This window comes from Acipenser ruthenus, chromosome 24, assembly GCF_902713425.1.
Source record: "Acipenser ruthenus chromosome 24, fAciRut3.2 maternal haplotype, whole genome shotgun sequence".
Taxonomy (NCBI): domain Eukaryota; kingdom Metazoa; phylum Chordata; class Actinopteri; order Acipenseriformes; family Acipenseridae; genus Acipenser; species Acipenser ruthenus.
In genome coordinates this window covers 3,151,640-3,170,748 of record NC_081212.1, presented here as the reverse complement: position 1 = coordinate 3,170,748, position 19,109 = coordinate 3,151,640, and the positions used below count along the sequence as shown (strand labels likewise).

Below are 19,109 nucleotides of genomic sequence, written 5' to 3'. Positions count from 1 at the left end.
AACGCAGTTAGTGTGTGAATGCTGAGGTGTGGCTGGCATGGACTGACACATTCCAGTGTGGGCCACTCCCAACACTAACAGCACCGTCTCAACACAACTTCCTGTGGAAAACCCTGAAGTGGGCGCTACTGTTTGTTCTTGGTAATATTTTAACTTCTATTCACAGGGTTTACCCCGAAATATACAGAAACCCCAGAACAACTGACCAAAGGGGGGCTCATGTAAAACTACACCAGCTAAACAAAGAAAGGTGCGGTCTGCCTTGTCCATAATCCAAAAGGGTGTTCATTTTCTCCATGGTATTCTTAACTTTTCCACAAACCCTGCAATCGCGTCATTTCATTCAATAACTCAGCCATCCATTCATGTCTTAGAACTGAGAGCGCGCACGTGTGTGTGTCTGGTGTGTGTGTGACACCACAGAGATCGTGCAAATCACTCCACACACAGTGCTCTTAACCCACTGCAGTAAAGAACAAATCCAGATCAAATCCGTACCATTGAAATGGCATTTAGAGGATCAAACTGAAACAACAGATTAATACTACACTGAGGCTCAATCTCTGGTGCATCCAGTATTCTGCGGCGAATGTTTTTTCAACACGGGCAGTGCAATATAAAATCCCTCTGTACAAACACAGCCTAATAGGACTCCCTCAGCATTAGCAGTTCGATCCATTTCAGGTTGCACTGTTAATTGGACACATCTTTTTTCCTCCCCTCGATGGTTCAGCACCAATACAAGCTCAAAGTCTTGAAACTGCCCATCCCTATGGCTGTCCCAAATGCACCTGCCCCCAGCAGTGCAGGGTATGCAATGCAAACAGCAGCATGCCGATAGCATGCACAGGCTAGCTTGATAGCACACACCTCCCATTGTTTTAATGCTCTAGTGGGACCCTGGTAATGCTGCAGTTTTGTCATGGTAGCTTGCAATGTGTAATCTGTGGCTATTGTTGATCGTGTACAGTATTAACGCACTTGTTAGTTAATTTAGTTGCTTAGCGACATAAAACATGGCATTGTTCATCATAAAAGCTGCTGCTGATGGATGTATAGGTTTAAGCCCAGCTGCTGTACACCTCGCTGTTAACGCTTTATTTCTGCGTTTACTTTATAGAAAGAATAATTAAAAAGTGCGTGTCTTATAATTGAAAAATAAATTAAAAGCTCCTATTTTACATGAGTGAAGCTGACATCCATCAGGTTCTGCAATGCTGAGAGGTTTGTAAAATACAGCGACGAGCAAAAACTGATATCTTCACATAGACGTTTAGCAGGCTAGAAAAATAAATGCATTATAACTGACTTTACAAACAACACGACCACACACGCGCACAACCATTATATTGTAATCTGTTTTAATAATACCACTATTAATACTTATAATAATAATAATACAATGGTATTATTATTCGTATCACTTATTTCCGTGTGCATTAGTAATATTTCACAATGCACATCTTTGATTTCTACAGGTTGCAGGAAGCACAACTCCAGGTTGCAACATTGTAACCAGTTTTATTTCCCTGCGTTTGCATTGTGGACCAATGAAGTGGATAAGCCGGGTCTGCGCGTCGTTGCCAGCAGATATGTGGTGTTTTTTTTCTCTCTCATGGAATCGTTGATTTTGTATTATTGTATTAATCTCAGCTGTGAAATGCATGCATTGAGATCAACGGTGGAATAAACGCGTCGAAAACGCCAGCCCACCCGAAAACTACCAGCGTCATAAATCACGAGTGGGCACTAGCCAATGTTAAATACATGTTATAATGCTAAAAACAAAAATGCAATTAACAATTTAATATATACATGTTCCGTTTAAAAAACTATACCACACCGTCATATATAGTACATTGCAATTCAGAGCAGAGATTTGCACTAATAAAACATAAAAACAGAGCGAGTCTTGTGTTGTGCTTTTAACTGTTTCAAATGCAAAGCTGATACAATCTGAAGCTGCAATGCACGCACGGATCTAGTAAAGAAGTCGCCAAACCTCGGCAATACATTCATCAGGTTATACACCTCCTTACCTCTCGTTTAACATTCCAAAGCAATTTCTCTTTAAAATCTTCCTCCGTGGTCGAACCCATCGCTGTTTCAGTGCAGCTTTTCATAACAGAGCCGAAAACACTTTCTTCCGTTCTATAAATGTATTTTTGCCCCCTTTCCTCGTTCTCATATATGTCGGTGTTTTGACAGCTGAGTCCAGCCGCCGCTGTCTGCAGTCCAAGTGCTGCCAGGAACCATCTTCAGTTCCTTCTGCGTGACGTCACGAGTCCGGCCCCGCCCCCTCGCCGTCGTACATCGCTCACTAGAATAAAGCGCTGCTCACACCTGGACCTTAAAGGGCTGAAACGGATTTTTTTTAAATGCTATTTTTAGAGGGACTCGGATTAACCAGCGCATAGCAACAGTTTAGCTGATGCAACAATTAGGGGGCCAGCAGTTGCATTCACACCCCGCATTAACACACACACACACACACACACACACACACACACATACATACAGTAATCATATACAGTGTGTGTATATATATATAACTAAAACTCTAATCGAGTTCTTGCAATAACCAAGAAGACTGCTGTGCTTCTTGCTTGTGTATAACAGAGTGTTCTCAATGCATCGACATTATATATATATATATATATATATATATATATATATATATATATATATATATATATATATATGAAAATCGATTTCATGCGTGTGTTGTCTTTCAGTTTGGACAGCCGTCTGTTTTTTTTTTCTGTCTGTGCTTACATGGCATGAATCCTGGCTTGTTTGCTTCGATCCACATCTGTCAAAAGTGTTTGGTGATTAGCTTGAGAAATGCAAATTCCTTTGTGATTGTCAGACAGGGACTAGATAAACACCGGCAAACTGCAGCACGCCATTAACAACACATGCAATACAAAACAAACAATCTATATACTGATATACTAAATAACAAACTGCACCACGCCATTAACAACATGCAATACAAAACAAACAATCTATATACTGATATACTAAATAACAAACTGCAGCACGCCATTAACAACACATGCAATACAAAACAAACAATCTATATACTGATATACTAAATAACAAACTGCACCTCGCCATTAACAACACATGCAATACAAAACAAACAATCTATATACTGATATACTAAATAACAAACTGCACCACGCCATTAACAACATGCAATACAAAACAAACAATCTATATACTGATATACTAAATAACAAACTGCAGCACGCCATTAACAACACATGCAATACAAAACAAACAATCTATATACTGATATACTAAATAACAAACTGCACCTCGCCATTAACAACATGCAATACAAAACAAACAATCTATATACTGATATACTAAATAACAAACTGCACCACGCCATTAACAACACATGCAATACAAAACAAACAATCTATATACTGATATACTAAATAACAAACTGCACCTCGCCATTAACAACATGCAATACAAAACAAACAATCTATATACTGATATACTAAATAACAAACTGCACCACGCCATTAACAACACATGCAATACAAAACAAACAATCTATATACTGATATACTAAATAACAAAAATATCAAAACCAGCTACGATTATTTCATGCTAACACTGAATACAAATTGCATCAGAGACGTTTTACTTGTTAGAACTTTTTAAAAAGCCTCTATATTAATTAAAATGCAATAGTAAGCACATTGATCAAAGGGGCTTTCGCTTTAAATCAGCATCCTAGTGACGGAAACGAAGCGTATCTTAAAAACGCAGAGACTGAGAAAAGGAAGTAACTTAATCCAGACATCCTAATTGATTATATTAAAAATGCTGCACAGCTCCTGAACGTCATCGTGGTGACAATGCGTTCTGAATGAGTCTCATTACTTGAACGTTTACACTTCAACACCACGAACAAAGCAACGCCTTTACCCAAACGGCAAGGGCTCTCAGAATTAGCTGCTAGGCACGAAGGGCGTACATCATCGTGAAGAGTTTGCCTTTATTGCCTCCCCATTAGACTGCAATGCACACTGGAGACACAGAAAACTCCACTCCGTGCAAACACGCATCTGGAGGACCCAAGTAATCACGGATTGCATTGATCGATTGGTTAAGTATCTGTGCACAGGAGGATATGAAGACACGATTAAAATAAAACATGTAGAAAAATAAACTTAGAAGAAGATTGCCTTGGAAATTCACCATGTAGAGTGCGGCAGACATGATTATAACAGCATTAGAACAGGATTACAATAGGATTAGAAAAGGAATGGAACAGGATTAGAACAGCATTAGAACAGGATTAGAACAGCATTAGAACAGCATTGGAACAGGATTAGAACAGCAGCAAACTCTAATGGATGTGCAGTCAATGGTTAAATGGACTTTGTGTTTCTATGTAAAGCCACAGTGTAAAGCTCTCAGCTGTCTCAAGCTATGATAGTTTGGAGCCATTTGTTAATGCTAGCACTGCATGTAATGTACAAGATACACCAGTTATCTTCATCACAGTTGTTTGTTTGTTTGTTATTTGATAATTTTCCAAAGCCACATACGGATAATAGTGCCATCATTAAAATTGAATTCTGGGGATAGCCACAACAGTAAACATCTGCACGCACACGGCAAAGCACAGAAAACTGTACTCAAAACAAATTGCAAGGGCATTGCCAAGCCTGGGGAAGATGCAGAGCAAAGCTTTCAAAAGCCTGATGAAACACACAGTGATGCACAGCAAAGCAGAAAACTGCTGTGCCGTGCAAAAAGCACAATGCTAAACTTACATAATGACTGACGATACGTTCAGATCCCAAAAGAGGTTTGAAACTGAACATTAATATCATGCATACAAAGCATTCGGTCATCTCTCGATAGTTGCTGCTCTCTTTTTTTGGATTGTTACAAAACCAATCCATTCTGGATGGAACCATAAAGATGAACCCCCAGCACTGCTGAATACTCACCTGTCGGACAGGAAGCAATTTGTTTCGATGGGGGGTTATTCGTCCAATCCCAGTCTGGTTTCCACACGTGTCCCGCAGGGCTCTGTTCTGGGGCCTTTGTTATTTTATATTCATATGCTGCCTCTTGGCTAGATAATTCGTCGCCATGGAGTTAGTTTTCATTCTTATGCTAATGACACTCAGATTTACAAACTAAACCAGACACAAACATAGCTACTTCTGTACTTTCACACTGTTTGGTGGAAATTAAATTTTGGATTCAACAGTTCAGTAAATTGGGCAGCTTCAGTTTGGTCATTGACGGGCTGGAAATTAGCGCGAGTTCTGAAGTCAGAAATCTCGGCGCCATCCTTGATCCTTGTCTAACCTTTGAAGCGCATGTTCGAAATGTCACCAAGGTGTTTAAGATCTGTTCTCTCTCTATGTGATGCAGAGAGACTTGTGCATGCCTTCGTCTCCTCACATATTGATTACTGCAATGCCATGTTTGCTGATGCTTCAAAGCATGCTCTCAATAGGCTACAGTATGCTCAGAACTGGGCTTCTCAAATTCTAACTAGATCTATACCCTCTGAACACAGAACACCTGTGTTGGCATCCCTGCATTGGCAGCCTGTTAAGTCCAGGATTGATTTTAAAATATTACTGCTGACATATAAGGCCTTGAACAGTTTGGCACCAAGCTATATCTCTGATATGTTAATTGAATATATTCCTGTGCTAAACCTGCGATCTGCTGAAGCTGGGCTCTTAAGAGTCCCAAAAACCAGGCTCCGGTCTATGGGAGATAGAAAACCAGGCTCCGGTCTATGGGAGAGAGAAAACCAGGCTCCGGTCTATGGGAGATAGGGCATTCTGCCATTATGCACCCAAGTTATGAAATTCCCTTCCACAGACAATTAAGGATTAAAAATATATATATATATTTAAGTCACTTAAAAATGCATCTTTTTAAATTAGCATGTCAGCCTATGTGGATCTGCTTTTATGAATTTGTATATTATGTGTGTTCTGTGCGCTATGTTTTAATATGTATAGTTTGTGTGATTACTTACGATTATGTGTTAGTGTGTTTTTAGATTGTAAAGCGCTTTGAGATGTGCTGCATGAATTGCGCTCTATAAAATAAAGATTATTATCATCATTATTCCCTTCTGGGTGTAAAACAGTGTCAGGCTACAACAAAACCAAGCGTGTACCGTCAGATACATAGGTTAGTGTGCCTGGCAGACTGCCCGCTGTACACAACTATCAGAGCTGGACCGATGATAGCAAAGACTGCCCTCAGGTGGCACAGAAACAAAACCGATAAACAGAACTATAAACACTCCTTCAGGTAAGGGACCAACAAAACATTACAGGGAACACAGGGACTGCCTTCATCATGAAGGAGAGTTTACAGGATCGTCAACAGGACCAATGAAGTGCTGATCATTGTGAAGTGGTTTTTATACTGGCCTTAAAGTGAGGTTTTACTGTACTGTAGTAAACCTGCAATATTTGTGCAGCACAATGTTGCAGAAAGGGCTTCACGACAGTGTATCATCACTGTACATGTAAACAAATTCAAATACCCAAAGCTGTTGGATTATTCCATGTCAAACTCTTTTAGTACTTAAAAATCACAACAAGAAATGGTTAACAAAAAACAGGCAAACAGAAATCAACACATTGGAAACACAGCATATATTTCACAGGCACATCATTTTGTGTGTGTGTTAGCGGTATATATAAAGCATTAACTCATAAATCATTCACTTTTCATTAGATTGGTTAATTAAAATACACATCACCACAGATAATAACTAGTAACATTCTTCTGTGTGTTGTGGTGAGACTGAATAGTGTTGAGATAGTGACTGGAGTCTTGATTCATCAATACACCTCCTCCTGCAGCAGATTAAATGGGAAATGAGAACCCATATCTATCCTCAAAGGGCAGCAGTCAAGTGGACAGATACTTCACTTAATGTCTTAAATCAGAGTAAAAGTAAGTAAACTTGATTTGAATAAAACCTATTGTGTTTTTGCACACAGCTTTGAGGAGTTTCCACTTTTAAAGGTTACTTGTTTGGCTGGCAACAGGGGTTCTGGAAGCTACAACACAAGGCTGCTCGCACGTTAGCCACCAGTGAAACTGGTCTGCCTACACCACCTCACAACATGCTTCGTTTCACTGGGTTGTTTTCCCAGATAAATAAAACGCATGCACAATTTGATATTGTGTACTATAAACTCGCAGATCACAAAGACAATAGTAAAACGTGGAATGGATTAAACTGCTATACACTGGGAGTCTTAAACTTGGCCCCAGTCACGCTGATAAGTCATGGAACTGGTGTAGTGTTAGGATCATGAAGAACATCCTGCCAGTCAGTTAGTCTACAGAGATTCACTGACCCGCTCGTTTTCTATTTACAGAAACCAGAGCAGCGTGCTCTCCACTTAGAATGCAAAGTGGTCGTATTGTTTAATATTATTGGTATGATATAAATAAACACATTTAAAATACTTTTTTTTTGTTTTTTTTGTTTGTTTTTTTTACAACAATCCGAAACTGAAGCATAGAAAAAGAGAATCTAACAATGGTCCTAAATACTAAAACGCACTTTAAAAAAACGAATGTAGAGCAGACTGATCTAAGGGCCCTGGACACACACCACAGTGTCAGAGCTCTTCCTCAGAGTGGTCTCTGTTCACATACCTACCCTCATCTTCAGTATTGATGCCCTTTCAGGCTGTGGAGCTCAGTTCACTTTAGATTCAAGACCTGATCCCTCTGGTAACAGTGCAGGGGAGGCTACAGAAGGCTGGCTGAAAGGCTAGTTGGTCCATTGCTAGAGATGAGGGGGGGGGGGGTTGGCTGTGTCACAGCAACCATCTTCAAGCATAAAATACTGAAAATAACTATAAAAAAAAGTAGTTTTGGACACATAATAAATATCGTTTTCATAACAATGTAAAACAGTAATGAAAGGGTTAAATAGGCAAGCTGAGTTTAAGCTCTCTCTAAATATCAGGTAGTGTCATCTGTGTTCACAGGCACTCAGGGTTATCTACACACCCTGACAATATATTCCAGATTGCAAAACTTGTGTATTCCACTTAGAATAAACCGGATCTATCTATTTATTAAAAAGAGAAGTTTCTGGTTAGTTGGAGTTAGTCTCTTAAAACAAGGTGGGTTGTATTTCTCTACAGAACACACTGTACAAGTTAAATTAAGTTATAAAGTAAAAGCGATGTGTGGGAAGGATGAAGTCCCTGAAGCTATGAAGAGGACCCTGGGTTTGAACCCAAGCTCATCCACCAGACCCTGGGCTTGAACCCCAGCTCATCCACTAGTGGTTGAGTTTGTTGAGCTGGGATGAAACCCAAGCACACCTACTGCACAGCAAAACACCTAGCAACCAAACTGTCCAACACTGATTGCATGTAACAGACAGCCCTGAAAGTGGACAACCAGAAACGGGACAATCACTTAAAGAGAGCCTGTAAGAGAGCCCCTGTCTCTGGGCTGAGCAGTGGGGTTAGTCCCTGTAGCCTGGCTGGTGTCCCAGCTGCCGATCATCGTAAGTGCTGTATCTCTTGATGTGGATGCGTCGCACACGGTCCCGCAGCTCTGTGCCCTCCTCATCCTCGCTGTGAGACCCCCGGTGGGACCCCCGGCTTGTGGCCTCCAGCAGGGAGTTGTCAGGGACCCTGGGGGTTTCATACAGAAGCACGTTGAGGGTCTCCTCGTAGATCCGAGCCTCTGGAAACTCCACCTGGACAGAGACGCACGGGGAGAGAGAGAGGGAGAGAGAGATAAGAGGGGGCTCCTTTGATGAAGGTGCTGGCTCAAGTGTCTGTCTTTGTGATGAAGCTGGATCCTATTGGAGCTTTTATAAAACACTGGGGAATCCAGGGTTGACTTCAGTGCTGTAAAATGCTGAAATGAAATCCAGCTGTGGCTTATCCTAGCAGGTTATAGATTGATCAAATCGCCCTCATTTTTTTTTCACCTTTTACATTAGAAATCCCGACCAATGAAACATGCCTAACAGAGGCTCAGCAGAGGTCAGCTATAGCGCGCAGCGCACAGGGGAATGCTTGCGTAACTGCTAGAGCTGAAGCTGCAGTCACCTTGGTCTGTTTCTTCTCCGTGGCGTAGACGATGGAGGTGCAGCACACCTCTGCCAGCTTGCGGCCCTGCCCGTAGAAGGACCAGCAGCAGATCTCGTCCCCGAGCACGTCCTTGATGAAGAGGACTCGTCCATTGAAGCGCAGGGACAGCTTGTCAAACAGCTCGATGTTCTTCAGCAGGTGGTCGTCGGAGTTACTGAATCAAAACAGGCGACAGAACAAGGCGGCCCAATGGATACTTTGAACACTTTCAAAAACTGGGATCATTTGGCCCGGTCAGAAAGGGTGTTTTACCTGGTGTAGGAATACTTGTTGTTGCTTCTGTTGTACAGCAGCTTCACAACCGGCTGTAGGGAAGATAAAACAGTTGTCAGCCCCTATAGTGTGAAAATCTTACCTTATACTGTAAGTTAACACGTCATGTGTAGGGTGCCTTTTACTGTTATGAGAGATGTAATCTTGTGCAGTCTGGGGCGATACTGAGCTGATGAAATGATGTCTCTTATTAAAATCAAATACACACAGACTTTACTGATGCACTGATGACGGACACACGGATCCTAAATCAGACAACGACAAAGTGCGCTTTCCTTGCAAACCAATCTGCAAAGCATTGACTTTTCAGTGCCTTTGATGACCTGTCGAATTACAACGCTGGGACACGATCAGAGGAAGCAGTACTTTTTGATACCTTGGTACACGCCTCAATCAGCTTCTCCTCCTCCTTCAAAGAGGTGACAATCGGAATGGTGCAGACTGGCTCATACAAGTCCTTCTTTTCCTGGGCAGAAAAAAACAAAAACAGATTCTTTAACAGCAGCTAGGGGGAATGTGGCCGCATGTTCTACAATATGCAGGGGTCTAGTTAAACAACAGAAACATTGGCAGATCCCTCTAAAGTCTACATCAATCCTGCTGGTGCCGCTGTTTGGATCAATTGAGTGGGCTGTGCTGTAAAATGCTGCCGAACCACGTTTAAAAGCTGATCAATATGTCGAACGATTACTAAAACGCTAGATGACGGCACACTCATGGCCATCCACTGTTGAGTTTTTAGAAGCGAAAGAAATCAGAGTAGAAATGAACAGGCCGACAAACCACCCCCACCCTCTCTTATTCATTGTTAGTTAACACAGCCAGTGCATGGAATGCAGTTGCCAAGGAAACCAGACAATGTCCACCTTGTGCTGGGTTAGGCCATAAGTTATTTCAGCAAAGGCAGACGAGAGAGTCAGGCTTTCAGAGTGAGGTCTAAAGAGCCACTGCATTACAATTAAACAAAACACTAAATACTTCAAACAGAACATGGAGGGAGGAACGCTTTTCAGCACAGGGGCCCACAGCAATCTGACGGTCTCAGAAAAATCATTTCCAGTTGTTTATTAACAAATATGATCTCTTCATTCAAAATACACCCTTTGCCTTTTTTTTTTCAATCCAACAGAAGCATTAAAATGTAGCATTCGTTTTCAAGAAGCCTAGGTTTAAGAATCCTGTTGCATTCCAATAGGCATTCATTTCGAATACACATTTTAAAATGGGGTTCTTTAAGCTCTTGACTAGGGTAAGCAGAGTGCAGCAGCCATCTGGCACAGTGATGCTTGGAAACAAGCCTGCTTTCCAGCAGAGCATCTCTGCAGGAGTGGAGCCCTCTCCCTCTCCCTCTCCCTCTCCCTCTCCCTCTCCCTCTCCCTCTCCCTCTCCCTCTCCCTCTCCCTCGGTCTCACCTGCAGTGCTGTCTGGCAGATCTGCACCAGCCCCTGAATGAGGTAATACTTGGCCTCTGCCATCAGCTCTCTGATCTCCTGCTGGCTCTTGGGTAATGTGATGGTGGCGTCTCGCAGGTAGTTCAGAATAGAGCCAAAATGCTTCCCACTGCGGTCTATCAGGATCCAGCCTGCACAGGGATGCAACAAGGTGACTGCAGGCAAGGCAAGGCAAGGCAAGGCAAAGGATCACCAGGGATGAACTGAGCTCAGTGCCGTTACATTTGTTTGCTCTACTCCACTCTTAAGCACATGAATCACTAGGTCATTTTCAGGCAACTACTGCAGTTGTTTCTGCAATTTACTCACCGTGTGAAAAGTTCATGAAAGAATAAACCACATCGATTTGGGAAACTTCAGTGTCAAATTCAACAAACCATTCCAACAGTTGCCAGAAAAAAACAACTTTGTGTGTTGCAGGTCTCCATAAAAGAAATGCAATATTTTACTTTATCAAAAGGGTCAGAACACTAACAGAATATTTACAACACACAAGAAAACAAGTACTTTAACCCCATATCGCACAGCGACACGCACAAATACAGTAATAATGCATCTCTGCATCTATACCTCTTATTGCTAATATCTCATTGAACCTGCTATTAAAAGACCAGTTCAATGAAAAGGTAGCAATCGCTAATAATTTAATTAACCTTATTAAAACAGAGCAGGAACTTCAGCATTTCATTATTAAATTACACATCATACTAAATTCATTTCCAATAAGTCTAGCTTAAGGAAATCCATTTGCATTTGAAATGGCAGAAAACCATTCATGCATATTATAAATAATTCATGCAACTTGACCTGACTTAACCCTTTCGTGCACGAAATCCTGAAAAATTGCAGACGAAAAAGTAGCGTGGGACACAAATAGATTTATTGCACGATACAGTGCAGTTACCTTCCTTATCAGTGAGCACCTCCATCCTGCCACTGAACATGGCTTTGAGCATGGTGTCCTGCCGGGTCAGCACCTGCACAGTGGTGAAGTAGAGAGCGCCCCCTACGTTCAGACGCACGTAATTGTTGTTGGGGCTCCCTTTGTAGCTGCAGGTCTTGGGCCTCCCCCCCGGGAGGGTCGGCCCTGGCAGCGACGGGCACAGCTCGGTCAGGCAGGACTCCCCAGACATGCCCCTCTGTAGGTAGATGACGACTCTGCAGACTGTTGGCTTGACTTCCCGCGCCGTGGTGTCTGCTACTGAGGGCACTGCCACCGGCACTCCCTTCCGCACACCGGCATCACTGCCAACACAAACAAGCAGGGGAAGAGCAGCGTGGGTCTGCTGTGTCGATGCACCAGCTGGTATTTCAAGGGCAATTTACACTGAAATCAGCAAACACTTTCCATGGAGTTCAGTTTATTCACTTTGTGCCAGCACAGTTCCATCTCAATTGTACAGGCACAAATACAAAGAGAGATCGAAGGAACCCTAGTTACCTTTCCCTAGGCCTGTGTACGGGTCTGATGTGTGGACAACAAAAATGAGGCTTTTAGAAAGAGTTCCTGCTTACAGCATCAACCAATCATCTTCTTTCCCCGTGAGTCAGACTGGGAAGCACGAAGGAAGTGACCCACGGAATGGGGCGGGCACGTTGACAGGAAAAGGGAAGCTGCAGCCATTGCATTCCAAACGCATGACAGAGCCGGGGAGTGGTGATGGACACAGGGGGATCCTCCGTGGGTTTTCAGGGGAGAAACCCCAAACCCCCGTACCATACTTCTCTGGGCTTGACCATGCTTAGGCTATGCTTTAACTAAACAGGTTAAGCTTTTAGAAAAGATGTCCCCACTAAACTGGTGAACTAAACTTCCTCCCTTTTCCACTACACACTATCTGAGGGCCAGAGATCAAGCAGGCTCCGCATTCAGCTTACAGAAGGGAGGGGTTATGACAATGGGCAAAGTTTAGCCATGGTTGCAAAACATTTTTTTTAATACTCCTAATATTTTGACACCTTTGATGTAGAGATTTTAGTACAATGCGCTGAACACAGTAAAAGCTGGACTACGAACAAGCCTTTACCCGTTATTCAACATAACTAATCAAACAAATAATAATAATAATAATAATAATAATAATAATAATAATAATAAGTAAGCAAATACATAAATAAATAAATAAATAAAATAACTATCAACAAACTTCGGGGCTGTGGGCGGCGTGCATAAAGTAAAGACTCATAACCATTAATAACAATATAAACTGCGTGCAGACAGTGGTTCAATTGCTGACTAGCGTGTGAACGGTGGTGGGTCGTTATAATTATTCAATTTAAGACTACAGTTACATGTCTAGATTAAGATAACATTATATAAGGAATTGTGTCGTCTGCAGTCCGCAGATGTACGTAGTTAGTCTCCCACTCGGAATAATGTTAGCTCGTTTTAAATTGAACAGATTCCAGTACAGACCTTAGTTGATAAGTTAGGTGATATAACGCTACTTACCCGTCAAGACAACGTACGTCTTCTGCTTTGGTTTGGTTTTGATGTGTGTTTCTTTTTTACACGCCTTCTCAAAATGAAAACTTTTGAGTTTCCTCCTAAAAAAACAACACACACAGGAAACATACCTCAAAGGAAGGATTAGGAGGAATTCGGGGTTTTGTAGTCATTCCCAGGAAAAACAAATGAGCCTAGAACTACATCACCCATAATGCCCCTGCAAGCCAGGTTTTGGGGTGTTCCACTTCGGGAAGAAGCGCAACTAGTAATTAAACAACAAACATACACATTTTAAGAGATACATTGAATTTAATAATGTTTTTTTGTTCATACCAACGTCCTTAATTACGAATTTTAACTGCACGTAATTCCATTTTTAGAATTTGTGAACCCCCCTAAAATTATCGGAAAGGTACAGTCTAGATTGAAGCTCATGGACTCGTCCATTTTACAGAAGGAGGGCGTATTTTTTAATCGAATTTACTAAAATAGAAAAACACAACAAAAAAATAATGGTATACTATAAATAAGTAATTGTATATTTTTTAATCTTTTTTCGTAATGTCTCGTACTAAAGAAATGTCACGAAACCGTTATTACATTAAAATCGTGTAATTAGCACACCCCCGTTTTTTCTGAGTGAGTGTAAAGCGCTGCGAAAGTGCCATGTTGGTAATCAGAGGCTAGTTAACCTGTCGCCTTAGCAGCCAACAAAACAAGAAGGTATAGAGGCGTTTGAGACTGTCTCCGAGCCGCCGGGTCCCATCGCTTGTTGTATCAAACATCTTAAAAGGCAGGTCAGTGTATGATACGCTTCGTTTTATTAATTTTTTCTTAAATTTGGCGCAAGAGCGGTGTGACGTGTAAGTACTACTCGTTAATATTGGATCCAGAACTCCACTCCGTTTTTACTTCTCAGAAACGGATCTGACTCATTTCTTATCGAGGTTGCCAGCTGGCAGCGGTGTAGTCGGGCGATACAGACCTAACAGCTGGCAATAACACGTCCTGTTGGTCTGCTAACACCTGCCGTGTTTACATTGTGGCAGATGTTTCTACCAGTGGGGTTTTTGTAGACTTCGCTACACCAACAAACTCTTACCCCATTAACTACCAAATACAAAACAATAAATAAATCTAAACTCAAGCTGTATTTATGTTACTTAATACCTTACATGTAGACTGAACTTTTGCGGTTAACAACATTAGAGCAAGCGATCATAACAATATAGTTCAAGAGTACATTTAAATACCAGGTAGATCTCTTAAAAATGCACCACACATTTCAAAGTACAGTGTTATTTAAAGGCATCATTCGTTTGTATTGGTTGTGCTCATTTCACGTACCTGGGACAAGGTAGCTGCCAGTAGATTTTCTACTGGTTCTAGTAAGTCTCTTAAATTAAAGATCTGATACAATGTGCGTCCTTGCAAAGATGCCAGTGTCAGGGGTTCAAAATGTTGTTCGCACACTGGCTCTCTACAAGAGTCTTGCCGACAGGTTAGTTGAAACTAAGTGAAACCGGCCACCGCTGTGGTTCTGAGCCAGGGCAAGCCGTTGGTGATGTGAATTGTCCCGTCTGTGTTTTGGTTTAGGCCTCCCAAGCAATGTCGAAGGACCCCCTGGCAGACGCTGGGCTCCACTTCGATGAGCTCAACAAGCTGCGAGTCCTGGACCCCGAGGTGGGGCAGAAGACCACCGATCTCAAGGAGGAGTGTAAAGAATTTGTGGAGAGTAAGTCCAGGGGACTCGGTTCAAACTGCAGCCAAACCTGGTTTCAGAACGTCTGTCCGTACTACCCACCCCTAAATATTCCTGGTGTCTGTATCTATCTGTCTGTCTATAGAGGGATATAAAAAATAATCATTTTTTTCGGTCTTCTTTTATTTGAAGAAATCAGTCAGTTCCAGAAGATAGTTGGAGGGCTGATTGAGCTCGTGGATGAGCTGGCACAAGAGGCAGAGACTGAGAAGATGAAGGTCAGGGCTGGTTGATTTATTCTGATCTGATTTCTACTGCATTGGATGGGCATTGCTAATGGCTGGCTAATTCATATAACCCAGGGGCGTCCAACGCTGTCCCTTCCACTCCTGGTCTTTGTTGCAACCCTGTTCTAAAAAACTGAACCCTCCAGCCAGACCCTGAAGCAGCTCATTATCATTTCAACCTGGAGTGGAATGGGGTCCAGGACTGTGATTGGACACTCCAGGATCGCATTTATACCAAAAAATACATCCGTGTGATCTGTGTTGTAAGTGGAGATTCCTGCCCTTTTCTTGCAGGCGATTGGCGCGAGGAATCTGCTGAAATCGGTGGCCAAACAGAGGGAGGCTCAGCAGCAGCAGCTCCAGGCCCTCATCGCAGAAAAGAAGATGCAGCTCGAGAGGTCTGACCGTCTGTCTGTGCCTGCCTGCCTGCCTGCATGCCTGTCTGTCCGTCTGTCTGTGCCTGCCTGCCTGTCTGCCTGCATGTCTGTCTGTGCCTGCCTGCCACTCACACCACACGCTCTTTAGAAACGTGCAATCTGAATGGACTCACATTGTTGCATTACTTCCTCTTGAGACGGAGGCAAGTCGCAGGTTCATGCGTGACCAGTATGATCACATTGTAGAACCCAGAACGTCTCAAACTGATATGACATCCTGGCTCGCTCACCTCCTGTAATTCTGACCTGTTTGCACTAAGCTCTATGTAATAGAATACTGTTGCACTTGTGACAGAAGAGTTTAAATCATGCATGACTCTGCGGGTAGGGACCGGTGTACTGTAGTTTGCCAAATTGGCTGAATGCAGCCCCACTTCAGGTGAATAACGGCCTTGCTCTTGTCCACAGGTATCGGATTGAATACGAAGCGCTGTCCAAGGTGGAAGCAGAGCAAAATGAATTCATTGACCAGTTCATCCTGCAGAAATAAAGAGACGCGCTGATGGGATTGTGACAATAGGAAGCAGTGAAGGGCGGCCCGTTCCAGCTCAGCACATTCCTTCCAGAGCAGAGCAGCGCAGGGCAGGGCACAGCAAGACCACACAGCCCGTTCTTTAAGAGCTCCAGACTCACAGCCTTGAAACACTAAGGACTGGATGCAATGCAATGGCATGCAACAGGCCTGTTGAATTCTCCTTGGAATTAAAAAAACAAAACACCGCCTCTGCATTGAAGAGCTTAAACCAGGATGCAAAAATATTTACCTTCTGAAAAAAAAAAATATATATATATATATATACTAGTGAGTGATTCATATTATTTATACTATTTATATCTCATGGTACTTCAGTAAAAAGCCAGCTGTATTAATAACTTTTTTTTCTTCTTTTTAAATATGAAAATACATTAATAATAGCTGCATGGTGAGGAACAGTAATGCCAGCAGTTTCATAATCTTGTATTAATATGTGTTGAAGATGATGGCTTTTGTTTTGTGCCTTCTAAAGCAGTCTGCACAGACATGTTCTCTGTGTTTGTTAAACAACACTACATTAAACACAGGGCAATGTCCACGTCTGCTCAATCAGACCAACAGTGGGCTTCGATTTTGTGAAAGATTTTTCGCTTCTTAGTTTGTTCCGTTGTGCTTATCTGGATCCGTCAATTTTATGTAAGTTTATTAAAAAAAGAAATATGCACATTTTTTGTGGTTGCTTTTTTTAAAAGGTAAATCGCAGTTTGTGTTGTGAGAAACTCGAGGAGCAATGAAATTAAAGAGAGACACGTTGCACAGCTCATTTTAATCTCTATCTGGACTCTGCGGTGTTCATAGTGTTCAAAGTTCATAATCTAATTCAAGTGTGTACCTTTCTTTTTCCCTTCATTACAAGCGCTTATCTTTTCACTAACTTGTTTACTCTGTGTAGAAGGTCCAGTTTAACACAAGTGAATAATGCAACAGACTTTTCATAAAAAATAGGGTTTATTCAAGTCACAAAAAAAACCCACTAAACAACACTGGCACATACTATTGTTATTTGTAGTTGTAATTTTGGCATTAAATTAAAAATCAAAATCAATCGCACCTATACAAGACAGGCAGGCAGGATGAAAGTTTCAAATAGAAATGCCTCAAATTATAAAAACATGGTTTATTTTAATGGCTTTGCAATATGATCACGTTTTTATTGCCTATTCCATAGTTCACCCATTCCAGGTTTTACTACAAGCTTGATAAGCCACAGCATATAGGCAACAAGCTTCTTAAACTCCTAGTAAAACCAGGAATGGATCAAACTCCATGTAAGGGGGTCCTTTTTCCATCGCTGCTCCCTAAAGGCCCAGCTCCACAAACCTCTTGGTTATCTGCTCTTTTTACCCATCTGCCCCTTTGCACCACGGAGTTCTCCGTTGTAGGCTGTGCTGAACAGCATGGTGAGCAGGAGGATGATGGGAACGAGGAGGTATGGAGCGTAGATAGCCGCGAGGGTCAGGCGCTCTGCAGGGGTCTCAGGCCCTGGGTGTGGCCCCTTGGGGAAGTCGTGGAAGAGGACGTGGGCGATGATAGGAACCACGCTGGTGGCCACGTGTGTGGCGTAAACTATGGCTGGAGTTCTGATCCACCGGCAGCCTCCTGCAGAGGGCAAGGGAGGAGAAGGAGATGTGACTGCAGTGCAACAGGGCAGCATTGCAATAGGATACACACAGGAAGCAAATGGAGTTACACACTGTGAATTATTTTACTATTAATAATGACAGAGAAGTTTAGTTTTGCTGACAGGGTGTAACGGATGATGGATTTAAGGGCAGTTATTGAAGAATCTACTGCAGCAAGCCCTGTGTCTAAATGACATCCTGTTTGTGGTACACGCGAATGTAAAGCATCTTTGAATCTGCACAGTGCACGATTCATACACCAATGCAGAAACTGTGGTATTAGTACAAAAGTTCTCATCTGATAGTCTCAAGTCCTTTTAGCACTGCTGACAATGTTGCACCGTCTTCTTTACCCCACTAGAGGGCAGTCTGTGCACTGTGCTGTGTGGACCAGCTTTCTGCAAATGCCACAGGGTGCAAATGCTGCGCCACTGCAAAGTGTTCAATACCAAGTACAAGCGCTACACCGACCTTTGAAAAAGGCGTATGCTGCTACTGGGAAGAAGGGAGTCTGGAGAAGCGCTTCACAGAAGATGAACGATTTGAACCAGGCCGGGGGAGCCATCATCATCGGGTCCTTAAATTCTGCCGCGTACCATTTCAGAAGATCCTTGAGCTGGAGAAGAAGAAACTCGCTATTTTAGTAATTAGCTGCACACGTAATGCTAAGGGTTTAGCGACCCCTCGAGTCTCAGTATGCGTCTTACATCGTTTTAGATAACAGCATGCAGTGGGTTTGGCTGATCATGTCACAGAACCAGGAATAATGATAATAATATACTTACAGACTGCGAGTAGTACTGTGCCGGGAGCAGGGCTTGGAGGTCTATCGCGAGGGTAATGGGGATGTGAGAGGCGAAGTAAAGGAAGAATACCCATTCCAGTAAACGAATCAAAATTGCCATGGCTTGTGTATTTAGACACAGACGGATGGGTACAGTGCAGCCCAGCGAGCCAGGAGAAAAGGGGTTCAAGGTAATCTGTCCCAACTGGCCCAGAACCGATTGATGGTAAAGATCTTCACATGGCGTGTTCCTGCGGGCAATCTCATTGGCGGGTTTGTGAGTGGGCGGTTCTTACTGCGGGGCGCTGTTACGTAACATTGTCACATTTAAAGACACAGGTACACATTCTTACACGCTACAGTACTGTACAGTACTTAAAAACTACTTCTGGACCTCCGTACTGTATAAAACACTGAATG

The 19,109-nt window shown here is 42.5% G+C and overlaps 4 protein-coding genes across 9 annotated transcripts in view; 1 reads left to right on the top strand and 3 right to left on the bottom strand.

Annotated features, from left to right (window-relative positions):
* Positions 1 to 4,292, bottom strand: part of LOC117430891 (small G protein signaling modulator 2-like) — a 42,813-nt gene extending 38,521 nt beyond the window's left edge. Inside the window, exons 1-2 of one of the 5 annotated variants that reach the window (XM_058998031.1) lie at positions 2,776 to 4,292; positions 2,040 to 2,358 (exon numbers count right to left, since the gene is read on the bottom strand). In XM_058998031.1, coding sequence (XP_058854014.1) covers positions 2,040 to 2,123 — 84 coding nt within the window. In that variant the 5' untranslated portion in view covers positions 2,124 to 2,358; positions 2,776 to 4,292. The remainder of the gene's footprint in view (positions 1 to 2,039; positions 2,359 to 2,775) is intronic. The other 4 variants (XM_058998027.1, XM_058998028.1, XM_058998029.1 and 1 more) reach the window with 4 other exon arrangements.
* A 2,273-nt stretch (positions 4,293 to 6,565) lies between these two features.
* LOC117429930 (BTB/POZ domain-containing adapter for CUL3-mediated RhoA degradation protein 2) lies at positions 6,566 to 13,472 on the bottom strand. The gene is made up of 7 exons (XM_034049892.3): positions 13,326 to 13,472; positions 11,778 to 12,118; positions 10,835 to 11,004; positions 9,799 to 9,888; positions 9,402 to 9,454; positions 9,108 to 9,303; positions 6,566 to 8,749 (listed from the first exon to the last, which is right to left on the bottom strand). Exons 2-7 carry the CDS (start codon positions 12,004 to 12,006, stop codon positions 8,513 to 8,515), a joined length of 975 nt encoding a protein of 324 aa, XP_033905783.1. The 5' UTR covers positions 12,007 to 12,118; positions 13,326 to 13,472; the 3' UTR covers positions 6,566 to 8,512.
* A 490-nt stretch (positions 13,473 to 13,962) lies between these two features.
* LOC117429413 (intraflagellar transport protein 20 homolog) lies at positions 13,963 to 16,947 on the top strand. Of its 2 annotated transcripts, none has more exons than XM_034048841.3 (5): positions 13,963 to 14,119; positions 14,919 to 15,057; positions 15,217 to 15,302; positions 15,606 to 15,709; positions 16,157 to 16,947. In XM_034048841.3, the coding sequence occupies exons 2-5, from the start codon at positions 14,931 to 14,933 to the stop codon at positions 16,236 to 16,238; spliced, it is 399 nt and encodes a 132-aa protein (XP_033904732.1). In that variant the 5' UTR covers positions 13,963 to 14,119; positions 14,919 to 14,930; the 3' UTR covers positions 16,239 to 16,947. The 2 variants fall into 2 exon arrangements, with proteins under 2 accessions (XP_033904732.1, XP_033904733.1); XM_034048842.3 differs by having other exon boundaries at positions 13,971 to 14,115.
* A 265-nt stretch (positions 16,948 to 17,212) lies between these two features.
* LOC117429307 (sigma intracellular receptor 2-like) lies at positions 17,213 to 18,955 on the bottom strand. Its single transcript, XM_034048657.3, has 3 exons — positions 18,691 to 18,955; positions 18,377 to 18,521; positions 17,213 to 17,882 (listed from the first exon to the last, which is right to left on the bottom strand). Exons 1-3 carry the CDS (start codon positions 18,808 to 18,810, stop codon positions 17,611 to 17,613), a joined length of 537 nt encoding a protein of 178 aa, XP_033904548.3. The 5' UTR covers positions 18,811 to 18,955; the 3' UTR covers positions 17,213 to 17,610.
* Between the last annotated feature and the right edge of the window lie 154 nt (positions 18,956 to 19,109).